Raw genomic sequence first — 14,046 nt, forward strand, 5'->3', positions numbered from 1 at the left:
AAAATTGATGGTTGAATTGCTTCGTTTCTCGGAGGTGGGAGGATTCAGGGGGGTGGCTCGCTCGCTTGCGTGGCTCGCTCGGTTGACGATTACGTTAACTATGACCCTGTAATGACAAATTCAGCCACGACAAAGTATTGTACCGCCATAATTTTTCCTCTGTTCTCTTGTACATCTAATCCTTTTCTCGCTGTATTTTCCATCATTTATTAATGGGCTCACAGCCATAAAACGAATAATTCCAGGCTTTCTTTACCCTACTCATTCAGAACTCTACAGCCATCTTAATCTATATTATGATTACCTAATACCGTGACCATTCAGCATTAATTCGACCCGGAAATTCCTGACCAATTTCGTGTACGTATATATTTTTGCCAGCGGAATGATAATTCATATTAGAGGGTTTTTCTCATGTAAATACAACACACGAAAGTGTTCCACAGCCTTCAAACACCGATACGAAGTATTATATATTAAATCCATGCCTACGGGCCACTTCCAGCCCCCTTGAACACATCCTATCAAGTATCACATTCGCTTGCTCTGATTTATCCTACTTCTGTGCATATTTTACCCTCAAGAACATGGTCAGACCAGTCACACAGATTGACCCTTTCAAGGCTCATCCGCAACCAACTACACCCCGTGAGCCAAACCAAGACCGCAAAAAATCAAAAGTCACGCCAAGTCAAATTGACTGTAGTCAAAGCATCCAAAAACAGCCTCAGATCAGCCGTCTGCCTGTTACTACGTGGGGATCTCCTTGGATCAAATTTAAGGAGCGCTTCACTTGTGAAATAGCTGGTCCCACCATTGTTGCTGAGAATATTAAGAATCCCTCTAAGATCATTCATATCAGAGAATTTTCGAAGCACAAAGCGGACTTATGGATAGATGTACTTCGTTGCACTTACCACCCTAACATTGTTTACGCCAGTGAAATCTTTCGTGATCATGGATTGACGTACTTCGTTGTCGATGACTATCCCTTAACTTTGGAAAACCTAGTAGCCTGTAACATCCTCCCCTCCGAGCTTCAGCTGGCTTCTATACTGAGACAGGTGTGATCATCTTGCATTTTGATACAAGGATAGTGCTGACTACGGCAGATACTTGATGGCCTATCTTACCTACTGGATCAAGGGTTTGAACACGCCGCTTTGACCTGTTCCAATATTCTTATTGGCCAGGATGGCGCAATTCAGATAGGTACGGAAACATACAGTGTCCAAATTCTCGAGGGGCTCTGCTTACGCTAAGGGACAGCGGCTCTGGAACACTGCACCAGACGGCAATTGAACCAATCTCATACCCAAAGCATTCGATTCATTGCCGATATCACGATGCTTCTCATGCAGAAGTACCTTAAGCCTGGTGGAGTGATTGGCATCGACAATCTACACTGGCAGTCGGAGGCTTTGGAATTCTTGTCGGCAACAGCATCGGTAGTCAATGTTCAAGACTTAAAGAGAGTGAGTCTAATGGCAAAGTGAAAAGAACTTTGGATCACTGATTCATTTTTAGCTTTCTCTTTTCAAAAAACATCAGTGCTCCAAAGATTCTCTGCTTACGCTTACACGTCTTGCTTTTTATACCACAAAGACTTGGATCTTGAAAGAATATCTGAGGTAATACAACCAACGTACTGATATATATCACTATGGAGGGAGACTCTCAGTTCAAATATTTTCAATAGTCAGTCATCGCATGAGAATCAAGTCTCACGGCATGTGTGAGTGAGATTGAGCACGCACCTCTATATTTAGCGCAAAACATCATTCCCATTCTCCTTTTATTCTACTTTTTAGTTCACAAACTGACCCTTGACAATTGATTAATAACCTGCATGTTGTATCACAAAACGAGGTTTTTGCAAGTATGAGAATACAGCTGCTTCAAAGCTAAATTATGTTAATTTGTAAAATACCAGGATGAGCATTCAGACGTTCCCTCATGTTTGAAGGCAAAACAACTTGATTATACTCAGTTTGTGGTTTCGTGCAATGCTATCGCGACTCTCGCGTGTCTCTTGCAAGGAATGACTAACGAAACCCCTGCCCGTCTATATTTGCTAGGGTTTCTTTAATTATGGTCAAAAATGCACGAAAGCAAAGAATTCTTGAACCTCATCCGCGAAACATATTGCAATATCGTAAGATTCGTCTCACCTTTATATCGCTACAGTGTAGTAGCTATGAGGGGAGGGCGCGATAGCGCCAGTGAAGGAGCCAGTCTGTCATAGCACCTGCCATTCTAAACTTTGAGGGTCATTTTAATTTCCAGTAAACAAGTATCGAACGATATCCGTAGGCTTTTTCTGATCTGAGAACCTATTATTGCCATAGGTTCCATTAGGCTCGTCCGTTTGCGGTTTTAATCCCTGCAAGCGCCACAGTTCAATCCGCCCCTACATTGGGTTGATACTCCTGTTCCGAAAGCTTCACGCCTCTGTAAATATTCTCTTGGATGCTTTTCCGTATATGATCCCGAAGGCTGCTCGTTGCGGAAACTAGCCAGGATGGTCAGCATATATCTCATAAGAAAGAAAGGATTTTTTACCCATTACTAATGTGCGACCTGGCTCGTCCCATGTGTTAGATAGTCGCTTGATCAAGTCGCCAGATGCCTCGAGCGAGATTATGGCACGGTAGTCAGGAATGTCATGGTAAAAATGGACACGTCCATGTTGTCCAAGTGGAAATTCGTGTGATTGAGTATCCTGGACATATATAGAGATATGCAGTCTCTAGAAAGGTGTTCCATGTCAGTCTTGTGCTGCAAACTGATGCAAGGTCGCACTGACATATCCGTTATTCACCGTATCCTCCTTGAGGTCGATTTCTTTCTTTCTGTCTATGATATCTTCCCCTAGAAGGTCGTTCAATAGAGCCCGAGCTGTGTTAATAGCTTCGCCTGATTCTACCTGCCACACTAAATGTAGTCGCCGAACTTGAGATGTGCTGGTCTTATAACCTTGAATCATTTTCTTCAGGTTCGGTATTGCCGTTGCAATCCCAAATCCACTAGCAAGCACCAGGACTGTTTCATACCCATGGACATCCTCACTCAATCCATGGGGACCTGTGAACAGTGCCAGGAAAGATAACGAACCTCCCATAGCTTTTGGAGCATAGCGACTAAGGTTAGTAGTCAAACCACCACATGGTTGTACCAATAGCTCCAGATTATTCTGTGCATCAATTGACCACGAGGTGACTGTGAAAGGATGAGATTGCGTCCACGACCATAAACTGACTGATGGCATCCAGAGATTGATATATTGGCCCGGCTCCACTCTTATAGGCCGAGGTAAAGAAAGTCGGATATGAATGGCCGTGACCACAAGTTGATCTTTCTCACCGAATTTGGTGCTAAACGATACCAAGGCCCGGGGAGGACCACGCCTCGCAAACAGACCGTTTCGATATGAAACTGTTATCAATTGCAGAAGAAATAATAATCCAAATATGGCTGATGCAATCAAGAGGTATATTCTGTAGAAAGTACTTGTTGTCAGATGGCGCCAGGTGCTATACACGAAGAATACGGCCAAAAGTTGGTGTCCACGGAGTAAAATCTCGTAAGCCCACCGACGAACACCTTCAACCAGAATAAGTACGAGCAGAACAAGTGATATAGCAGCCTATAATTTTAGTTTCAATGGACCAAGTCTCGAATTGAGTCTTACAGCAATTGCAAAGAGGTTAGCCTCCTCACGAGGTGAGAAAGTAAACCCCTGAGTACGAAACGTCATGATGACGTGATATAACAACAGAGCAAAAGCCATCAAGCCAGTAGTGCGATGAATACACCGACAGGTGCTCAGCTTTATGCCCAGAATGTCGGCCAGGTAGCTCAGGTGTATTGCCGAGAGGGGAAAAATCAGGTTAATCAGACAAAGCTCTGCAGCTCGGAAGCCGGAGTCGTTCCATGATTTCATTCTAAAAAATACGAAAAAAACATTGACACAAATGTAAAGTAAGTGGAGAATGAACTCGGCTCGGGTCCACGGACCGCAAAAACGATGCCTGCGAACCAAATACGGTAGAACGATGTGGCGAAAATAGAGTATCGAAAATAAACCTTTCGGTTGTGCCAAAAATGCCAGAAGTCGCTTAAAGATTAGACTAGCAAGAACAATGCTTGCGACAATAAAATAAATAATCAAGATATCCATTCTTTAGTAGCGTGGACCAGTCAGACTCTTTGCGGACCATTTGCGCTCGCTAAGAAGAATGAGAACGCAAAGACCTTTATAGCCAATGGAGCCCATTCCATTAAGGGTTCAGAGGATTTGAGATGAGTAGAAAAAATTATCCCTTCGCATGACAGAAAAAGCGGGCCCAGATATATGAGATATATGACTTGTACTGGTACATTGGGTCTCTCGAATTTAAACAATGCAGTTCCAAAATCCGATAGAACTCAGGGCGGCTCAGTGGTAAAGATCATTTCTACCTAACCAGATTTTTACCGATACTAAATCCAACTTTGGTACAGGCTAAAGAATTTATTGTTAGCCCGCACCGATATGGTCGCTATCCTAGACTCCGCTGCAGTTCGAGACTAGATTATCAATCGTGCGCCCATCTATTCTGCACCAAAATGTATGGTCTCAGGCAAGGAGAAAATGCCTGTAGTTGAGGTTCAAAATATTAATATAAATCAATAAGTTATCCTTGCTTTGTAGAAGAATCTAATCCCAAGAACTTTGGATTATAGCTCTCTAGAAGATTCAGACAATTGTACTCTGTTCTGTCAAGACCTTTGAGTCTTATTGTCTCAAGACCTATTCATATATTGATAGTGCAACACCGCTTACTACTTTATATTCTATTACTTGACCCGTATGCTATGAGCACCATTTATATTATTTAGAGTTCTCCAGCCTATCGGCTTCTAAGAGTGATCAGAATGCATCTGGCGTTGGAATTATGCATCATTCTTCTAACCGCCAGCTGGACAGCCGCACACAATCACCTTCATCGTCACCATGCCCTGGGAAATCGACACACTAATGTGCAAATGAGCCAGAATTTCAAGTCTGTAGCTTACTTCGCCAATTGGGTAAGTCTATTAGATCCCAAGGTTCTTCCAAGCAGATTTAATGAGCAAATAGGATATTTATAGCCGGGAATTCTATCCTTGGCAGCTTCCTGCGGAAAATCTGACTCATGTTCTTTATGCATTTGCTAATGTACATCCAAACGGCACTGTTTTTGCATCCGACATCTGGGCAGATGCGGAAAAGCGTTGGCCCTCGCAGGGTGATCCAGAGAAAGGAACGAATCATGAGTACATTTATGGCTGTGTCAATCAGCTGTTTGAATTGAAGAAGCAATACCGGAACCTTAAGGTTTCTCTCTCAATTGGAGGATACACATACTCAACCTCGGGCTGCTTTAGCATGATGAGCGCAAGCGAGTCAGGAAGGCACAATTTCGCAATTTCAGCTGTTAGAATGATGGCCGATTGGGGGTTTGATGGATTGGATATAGATTGGGAGGTAAGCCGCCATGTGCCTTATTGCCCCAACATGCTTATGTGGGTTTTGTAGTATCCAGCAAATGAAACAGAGGCCGAAAACATGGTTTTGTTACTGAAGCAAGTCCGAGAGGTAAGGGCCTGAAAATACATTTATGCATTTAAACCAACCAAAATACCTCTAATAGGAACTGGACGACTATGCGAATTCATACCCTCTGAAGAATCGTTTCCTTCTTACGGTGGCTGCATCAGCGAGTATGAGTCGCTCCACTGTTTCATATTTCAGGTTGTGTACTAACGAGACCTTTTCGTTTACAGGTCCAGCAAAATATAACATTCTTAAAAAGAAGGAGATGGATACTTACATCGATTTCTGGAACATAATGGCTTATGACTATGCAGGAAGCTGGGACACGATAAGTGGTCATACAGCTACTATCTTCGAATCCACTGAATTGCCTGCCGCTACTCCATTTAACACCGATCAAGCCGTCCAAGGTTACATCAGTGCCAATATCTCATCTTACAAACTTGTGCTCGGCATGTCGTTATATGGTCGAGGATTCTCAAATACGAATGGACCTGGTCAAGCCTTCAATGGTGTCCCTGCGGGTGACTGGGAGAAGGGCGTGTATGACTACAAATCGCTTCCTCCACGTGGGGATAATGTGACAATAGTGGGGCCTATTGGGGCAAGCTATTCGTATAGCTCGCAAGACCACATGATGGTCAGCTATGATACCCCTGAGATAATAGAACGAAAGGCCAGGTATATCATGGAGCAGCGACTAGGCGGTGGCATGTGGTGGGAAATATCTGGGGATAGGAACGACCAGGACAGCTTGATTTCGACAGTAAGTATTTCGATCTGGCGTGATCTAAGATAAGTTGATGGAGCTGACATACAGACGTAGCTCGTGGCGTCGCTCGGCGGGTCGGCAGCATTGGAGAAATCAAATAACACGTTAATTTATCCTCTTTCGCCATATGAAAACATCAGAAACGATCAATCGAGCACAAAAGATGTGCAATAATCCAGAAGTGAAAATTTTGAAATATTGTACCTTGTGTATGCCACGTCTAATAAATTGTCCATTGTCTGGTTCTTGTCATTCATGCGAGAATTCAGGACTATAATGCATATCGTGATTCAAACTGGATCTATGTTTACTCAATCTTATCAACTTGCTTAATATATATGTGCACTTCAATAAATTTAGCACAAATCAACTTAAATACTCCACATGGGAGAATTATGCTTGAACGCGTTTAAGGTGACAGCTTGGTAGTCATTTATGATAGGCAACATAAGGGGAGAAGATAAAAACTGCAGGGGCAGGAAACTTTCAAGACGTCATACGAATACTCCCCACATAAGCGTGGCAGTCCACGAAAAGTCCGCGAGCATCGAAATCTCTGGCTTAATTGAAACGGTGAGGCTATCAGCACAAAGGCATGACGTTTTCGTAAAGGGGCCAAAGAGCATTTCATTGACAAAGAGAAAGATGTGGAAAGATCATCTGCATCACAGAAACAAAGCGAGTATACGTGTATCATACACAGTATAAGTTCTGAAATAACCTTTTGCCTATAATCGTGACGTTGTGGATGAGTAGATTACGGGTCCGCTTATTCCACAGGGCATTTGCCAGAGCCTGGTAAAGCGACGCTTTTCTCGTAAACATCACAATCATCACGATTTCAAGAGTCGAGAAGTGTTCAAAGTTTCCAAGACTCCAAATATTACCAATGTAATACTCGTTGGGAGTTTTTTTCTGATTGATCACCGAAGACTTCTGAGATAGACCTCTTAAAAATGACTCAACAACATTTAGTCTTCTTCAAAGCTATCACATAGAAAACCATTTTGCCACCTTTTGTTCCGTTAGGCTGCAACTTTAGAATGACTTTTAGTCAGGCCTAACTGTGCCAGATGCCATAAAGATTATTGCGTCCTAAGATATTAGTTATTTGATGGCCCTCTCCAAAACCAGAGTGGTCTAGTAGCAGCTTAGGTGAACTCATGTAATTCTCACAATTGGCTGCTCCGCGCATCAATAAGGAGTAAATGGACCGGTTACATATCACCACCATGAAATCTCGATCCAAGCCAGAGAGGAATGAACAGCCATCTTTGTGTCAAACGATATGGAGGAAATAGTATTCAGCCAAGTGGAACGGCAACTAGCTGCAGAACAGCAGCTTAAATATCAAGGTACTGCTCGGGTCGAATTAAGCCAGATATTTATCGATTCGTTGGGAGACCAAGAAATCGACCAGAAAAACGTCGAGCGACTTAGTCAGATCTTCCTCAAAAATGGTTGCCGAAGACTGCGCATTCGGAACCACGTGACAGCTATCATCCCCAAACATTGCCTCGACAGAGCGTGTCGAGCCGCCAGCGTGACCTCCGAGCAACTGAAATCTTCTCGACAAAACCCCCCTCTCCTTGCCTTTCCAAATCTGAGGTTACAATGTATTCATGGTAAACACCGACTGAAAGCCGCTGCGGAGACTCTACCACCCTCGGACCGGTGGTGGACTGTTGACCTTTATCTAGACGGTTTGTATCTTCCAACAGAAAACGTCCTTCCTGTCTGATGATGACGGCTAGATATCAGCTTGGAATTGCGCAACGCCCTTGCTGACGAATATGGAGATGAAAAGCATCCCTCGGATGGGGAGATATATCGGAAATACCGCTACTACCAACGGGAAAATAATGCTCTATCTCAAGAACGCTGGCTGTTGCGTCTTTCGGAAAACAAGGCTAGCCGGATCAAGCAGCTAAACTCTACGAAGAACAGCCATCTATGCGCTGCCCTTAACAAATTACTTGCAATACCAGGTCTTTGGAATGGCTTGAGTCTCGGAAGTATGAACAGTGTCATGGCATTGAAATGTGATGAGGTCTGAATCACTTGCTGCTATCTGATAGAACCCTTGCTGACCGTTAGGCTAGGAAATCATTCACTATCTGACACACATCAAAAACTTTTGGGCAGCACTCGTCGATCACGACAGCGATAAAATGTCGCGTATAGATACTCACACGGTTGAGACACTGCAGTTGTACGCCCCACGAGCGTCTGATGTTGACCAGAAGATCGTGGAAGGTAGAATTCTCAGTGGCGAGGTCTTCTCCAACTTTAGTCGCTCGGAGCGTGCTGCTATCTTAGAGAATCTTCAGGTGAATGAAGACTGCGAAGGTGTGATACCATCTTTAACCACATTCTTCCACGACATTAATTACCTTAAACTATGTGCCGACGGCGTGGAACGGCTAGTTGAACTGAATGGCAAATATCCAACAGTTCGAAGTGCACTGATTAACAGTTTCCAGCCTCAATCAACGGGAGACGAATACCTTATTCAGACGTCCGAGAATAATTTTCGTCGGCACTCGGGGCCAAAAGAGGAACGGTTAATGTTTGGATATCGACAATTATGGATGTACGCAATGCGACATTACCCGGATATGCCTCGGGAGATACGATGCGACCAAAAGTCTAGAACAGCACAAGCTAAAGGGCGAGCGAAGGCAGACGACCAGGTTATTTTCAACATGGCTGTCCTCGCACGCAAACTGGGCTTTCGTAGTCCGCAGATCATGGCTATCTTGAAAGAGTCACCCGACTTGAAGATTGCGTTAGACGCTCTCCTTAGAGCTCGAAAGTCAAGCAATTACACATATGGTGATGAGAATCTGCGAACCCTTAGCAAGCAAATTGTACGTTGCTTTGCACGTGCTGTCCCAATAGAGACAACGCCAGCGCTGTCACGTACTGGACAAGCGATCGCACTGAGGGAACGTTGTGGAGCGCCCCCAGCGGATATTCAGCCGCTGGAATGCTCAGGCATTTTCTTAGATCAACTTCATTCGCCGGTCGTCAAACAAAGGATTCTCTCATCTATGGAAGTACGAAGGTCTGTGTACTATGCCTTTTTCGGCAAGCCCTCCGACAGTACACTATCAGTCGACGAAGCATACTCCCCTTTGTTCGTTCCGAGCACTGAACTTGACATCCAATTTCAATCATCATTTCACGATACTCCTTTTAGCGATTCTAGTGATTCGCCATTTCGCGACCGCCCGCCAGTGTCAGGTACAGGTGAAGAACGAAACCAGAGGGAGTTGGAGAGGCACAGTAGACGACCTGAACAACAACATCAGCAGCAGCAAAGAATGTTGAGCTCAACATCTCCATCCGAAGAGAGTCCCGCGCAGATTTCTAGAGTAAGAACATCTGCTTCTCCCGACGCCATCAACATTGATGGTTTAAACACATTAGACTTGGAAACCCAAGCTAAACCACAGGGAGTCGGTCAATGGTCTTCAGTGAGAGAAGACGTTCTCCCTGAAGACTACGAACGGGCAGTCACTGAGATAGATGAGAACGAAACACTGCATTATCCAGATGATTATGACCTTACCGACCACGTCCGCACCGATTTTGAGAACATGGCTAGGTTGACAGTCGCGCAGGTCTCATATAATCGTGCTACGGATCAAGAATGTCTGGAAGTCGACATGGATCAATCAATAGACATTCCAGACAGTAATGATCTCACCTCACCGGGCCTGGCCAATTTCCACCAGAGCTTGGAAAATGACAATGCCACAGGGTTGGGGCGAATTGAGAGAGACAGCCATGAGCAACCACTCGGTTCAGCAAATGAAAGCCGGCAGCTTGCTGCACAGGTAGGCGAAGGGCGCGCGGTAGATGTGGACGTGATCTCGCCGGCCCCCGCATTAACCAATTCGACGGAAGTTTATGTCCCTACCGACCAGAACTCGGCGGAATTTGAAGGAAAGCACAGCTCCTCGATCTTGCCGGCTTTATCTGAGGCAAGAAGGATTTCAGAGACCGTAAGGGAGGAGCAGTTGAAAGAAAAGTTAGACAATGATAATTCCATGTTACAGGATTTGGCTAACTCCCAACCAAGCTTGGAGGACGGCAATGTGACAGAGCCAGAACCAATCGAGATAGACGAGAATGAGCAACAGCAATCTTTCGCGGATAGAAGCCAGCATGCCGCTGTACTAGAAGAGGAAGGAAGCGCGGTGGATGCGGTCATGAGCTCACCGCTGCAGGCCGCAACCGAGTCGACGGAATCCTATGCTGCATCCCCAGCTACACTGCCTACCAAATCAGGATTCGCAAAATCCAAGTTTAGGGCCAAGGAAAACCATCCAAGGATGCATCCATACCATCCAAACTCAGGAAGCAGTGGAGAAGCTCTCAGAAGACGGGCGATGGATCGCGACCAGCGAATAGCATTGACCAATCACAGAAGCTCAGACCTGAGCGCAAACCCATATCGCGATTCGGGCTCCATGTCGTCGAGCGAGGAGAACAAGGGCCAGGAAACACATCACTCAAATACGCATGCAGATGCTGCAGATCGATTGTCTCAGGGATCTCTGGTTTCGGTCTCAGAACAAGCCCAAGTTACTACTATGGTCATTGATCCTATGGCTGATTCAGCAAAGGAGCCCAAGCAGCAAGCGCAGGACCTATTTGAGGGAGAAACAGAGGACCATTTAATGCAGTCGCCAACTAATCCCTTAAGTGCCGATGAACAAACTCAGCATGAAGATTTGGCTCAAATGCCGACAATGATCCCAGAGTCTTCTGCTTCTGGAGCCGATACTTTATTCCCAAAGCAGACAGGCGTCCTTGACGTGGCTGTTAGGCCGACGTCAGAAGCTTTACGTCAGAGTCTAGAAATCAAAAAATCGAAACGCAATCGATATAGACACTGGAAGAATGACAACCTGCCGCAATCCAACATGGTACGAGCAAGGATTTCTAAGGCTTACAGAGAAAGTTGGAAGCAAATGCGTCCAGCACGGTTGAAAATAACTCGAAAAGGCACTGGAAACAACGTTACAGAACAGAAATCACAAGATATAGAACGCGAGTCAATAGAGCCGGAGGAGCCGGTCGGGCTGACGGTGAAGCCAGTTGGGCCCACTTCGATAGGCCCGGAGTATGGTCGAAGGCCACTTGAACAACTAGAGCTCTCATCAAAAGACAAGTGTTCAAAGGCTGAAAAGACAAAATATAGAGCATCAGAGGAAGTGGAACATCATCCTGCAGAGTCACAGTCAGTCGACCATTCGGAGATTTTCCCAGAGGAACAGGGAGCACTTGAGAGGGAGCACCTTGAAGAAGAAATTAATATGCTTCTCCAGCAAGAACGGGTATCTCGAGACCGAGCAGAAGCGCTTGCTCAACTACAGACATCCAGAACTCTGGACGATTCCGACCGACCTATGACAAAAATTCCTTTGAATGTACCCAGTCTGATGAGAAGATTACGGGAAGAGGGATGCGAGATGGATGACAGGAGCGTGGCATCCGCTAATCTCACTCCACAACAAGACTCATCATGGGAAGATGGATGGAGTTCTTCAATGACTAATGAGGATGGCGAAGTCACGCCAAATCTCAATCAAAACCCTGAAACAGATATCACCCAAGCTACACTCGTTGTACCAGGTCCGGAACAAGCTCAACGAGAGGCCATTGATAGGCAGAAAGCTGAGGTTAGATTGTTCGATACTCCGCAGTCGGCAGCAGAGCTCGAAAACCAACGAATAGAAGATGCCCAGGAGAGGACGAGTACCGCGGTTGATGATACGCCTGATGTCTCGCAACCACCGCAAAGCTTGAAAAGAAAGCGTACGCAAGATTGCGAGCGGTTTGAGACGCCACAGGCTCTCGAACTTAGTGATGGTCAACAAGTTGATGATGCCAAGAGACGGCTGTCGAAGCGAGCGGACTTACGTCCCTCCAGCCAGAAAACCGTGCCCGAAAACGTCAACATCGAACGTGATCAAGTTAATTCCAACAAGAACCACCAATTGTGTGCCAAATCCCATCTCTCTCCGGTCAATCCTCCTTCTCTTCCCAGCGACAGGCAAACCAGACAAAGTGTTAAGATCACGTTCTATCTTTACAAGCAGCAAGTCTGGACCGCAACAGACTCAGTATTTGTGAATCCTAGCCATCCCATTGAGGCACAAAGTATCGCGGACACATATGCACGTGAAAATGGTGCACATTTCTATGATCGCGATATGCTCAAAGTACCCGTTCAGAAATGTGTGCATGCTGCAATTTTTGATAAAACCTTCACCGTCTTTATGAGGTTTGGAAAAGACTTGATTGTCCGTAAGAAAATGGCGGAATCTGCCGCCGCTGTTCTTGCAAAGGCGAATTAACGGGCACCGGAACTCCAGCAAGCATCAGACTACGTTCTGACGAGCTTCCGAGTCGTACACCTGAGAAAAGCGACAGCTGATGTTCCTCCGACTGTGCTCGTCGTACAGGGACTGTCTTCCGACCATTCCAGTCTTCCGACTACCCTCTCTCGACCACATCGATCGTACGAACAGATTCCGGCGTCTCTAGTGCTGCGCCTCAAGCCTTCCGTATTGCGCCTAACGACTGAAGTCGCCGGATTTGGGGCTGTAGTCTGATTACTTCCGAGTTCTCAGTTCTTGAGACCATGAACCTAAGCATTAATCTGCCGTACGCCTTCATTCGTAACTCCTAGATAGTCTTCAGATCTCATTGGACTTGTGTCGACAAGCTAAAGATGACAAGACTATTTCTGCTGCTGGCAGGTCCTGTTTCGTCTGCGCAATACAAGATACAATCAGGGGGCATCATAATTCCGCGTAGGATTGGAGTGGTCTCGGAGGCACGAAAACAACTCGGTTTAATCTTCGTATCTCGATGTCGCAGATTCCGAAAGTCAAGTTAGCTAAATACTCCACCAAACAACTCTGATAATCCAATGCTCACTATCACCCAAGCCGAATTTTTTCGGGCAATGCGGGTCACAGAATATGTTTTACAAGCAGAACTTTGGGTTGAGTGGTTGAGGCTAACTCTTTGGGTAGGTCACGCAACTGCGGCGGCCTGTAAATCGGACCGCACTTGACGTAAGATGATGTAACATGGCATTTATCATTACGATTGCTAGTCTGCTTTGTAGTGGATTGTCACAAATCCAGACCAGAGTTAGCTCAGCGCAAGAAATCGAAGCCTGATGGTTGAACAACATCGATTCGCCTCTCGTTTTCCTAACCAAAAAAAAGGTACATTACTTTTCGGGTATCCCTGAGCATCAGCACTTTATCAGTTTTTCAAGTCAGTTAGCCTAGTCGATACTAAGTTTGTGCTTCGTTGCAATGCCGAGTGATTTTGATGTCTCATCATAATCCTGGCCCCCACTCAAAATCCAAGATGGAGCGGGCCGAAAGGATTGCCAGCGCCTTCGAGTGGCGATATTCCCGTCCGTCCAACGCACATATCCACTTCGGGCGGCCTCAGAAATGATTAATTTTTCCATTTTGCAATGAACAATATTTTACTTAAACCATCGCTCGAGCTAAATATGGAGCATCATCCAGACCTGCCATTAAGCACCTTAGTCAGACGCAAAAGTACCTCCGACCAGAGCGATTGTGAAGTGAGTTCATCAACCATGACGGCAGTCAGTGCTCCCGGCACGTGGCCTTCTGTGTTAATCATCGTACGA

General features: G+C 45.5%; 4 protein-coding genes across 4 annotated transcripts; 3 read left to right on the top strand and 1 right to left on the bottom strand.

Annotated features, from left to right (window-relative positions):
• Nucleotides 1-587: 587 nt before the first annotated feature.
• On the top strand, nucleotides 588-1,635 carry BO97DRAFT_437969 (uncharacterized protein; the record flags this gene model as incomplete). The annotated part of the gene is made up of 4 exons (XM_025697886.1): nucleotides 588-1,064; nucleotides 1,209-1,212; nucleotides 1,270-1,475; nucleotides 1,528-1,635. The coding sequence occupies 4 exons, from the start codon at nucleotides 588-590 to the stop codon at nucleotides 1,633-1,635; spliced, it is 795 nt and encodes a 264-aa protein (XP_025547110.1).
• Nucleotides 1,636-2,399: 764 nt separating this feature from the next.
• On the bottom strand, nucleotides 2,400-4,180 carry BO97DRAFT_355185 (ferric reductase family protein; the record flags this gene model as incomplete). Its single annotated transcript, XM_025692130.1, has 4 exons — nucleotides 2,400-2,512; nucleotides 2,563-2,749; nucleotides 2,822-3,646; nucleotides 3,692-4,180. The coding sequence occupies 4 exons, from the start codon at nucleotides 4,178-4,180 to the stop codon at nucleotides 2,400-2,402; spliced, it is 1,614 nt and encodes a 537-aa protein (XP_025547111.1).
• A 783-nt stretch (nucleotides 4,181-4,963) lies between these two features.
• BO97DRAFT_462092 (glycoside hydrolase family 18 protein) lies at nucleotides 4,964-6,566 on the top strand. Its single transcript, XM_025699399.1, has 6 exons — nucleotides 4,964-5,070; nucleotides 5,123-5,509; nucleotides 5,561-5,620; nucleotides 5,676-5,745; nucleotides 5,809-6,344; nucleotides 6,405-6,566. The coding sequence occupies exons 1-6, from the start codon at nucleotides 5,029-5,031 to the stop codon at nucleotides 6,522-6,524; spliced, it is 1,215 nt and encodes a 404-aa protein (XP_025547112.1). The 5' UTR covers nucleotides 4,964-5,028; the 3' UTR covers nucleotides 6,525-6,566.
• A 1,072-nt stretch (nucleotides 6,567-7,638) lies between these two features.
• Nucleotides 7,639-9,667, top strand: BO97DRAFT_355130 (DUF3723 domain-containing protein; the record flags this gene model as incomplete). The annotated part of the gene is made up of 3 exons (XM_025692124.1): nucleotides 7,639-8,053; nucleotides 8,105-8,400; nucleotides 8,453-9,667. Coding segments are annotated over 3 exons (1,926 nt in total), but the record flags the coding sequence as incomplete, so codon positions are not given.
• Nucleotides 9,668-14,046: the final 4,379 nt, after the last annotated feature.

The sequence above is a fragment of the Aspergillus homomorphus genome (genome assembly GCF_003184865.1).
Source record: "Aspergillus homomorphus CBS 101889 unplaced genomic scaffold BO97scaffold_55, whole genome shotgun sequence".
Classification (NCBI taxonomy): Eukaryota; Fungi; Ascomycota; class Eurotiomycetes; order Eurotiales; family Aspergillaceae; genus Aspergillus; species Aspergillus homomorphus.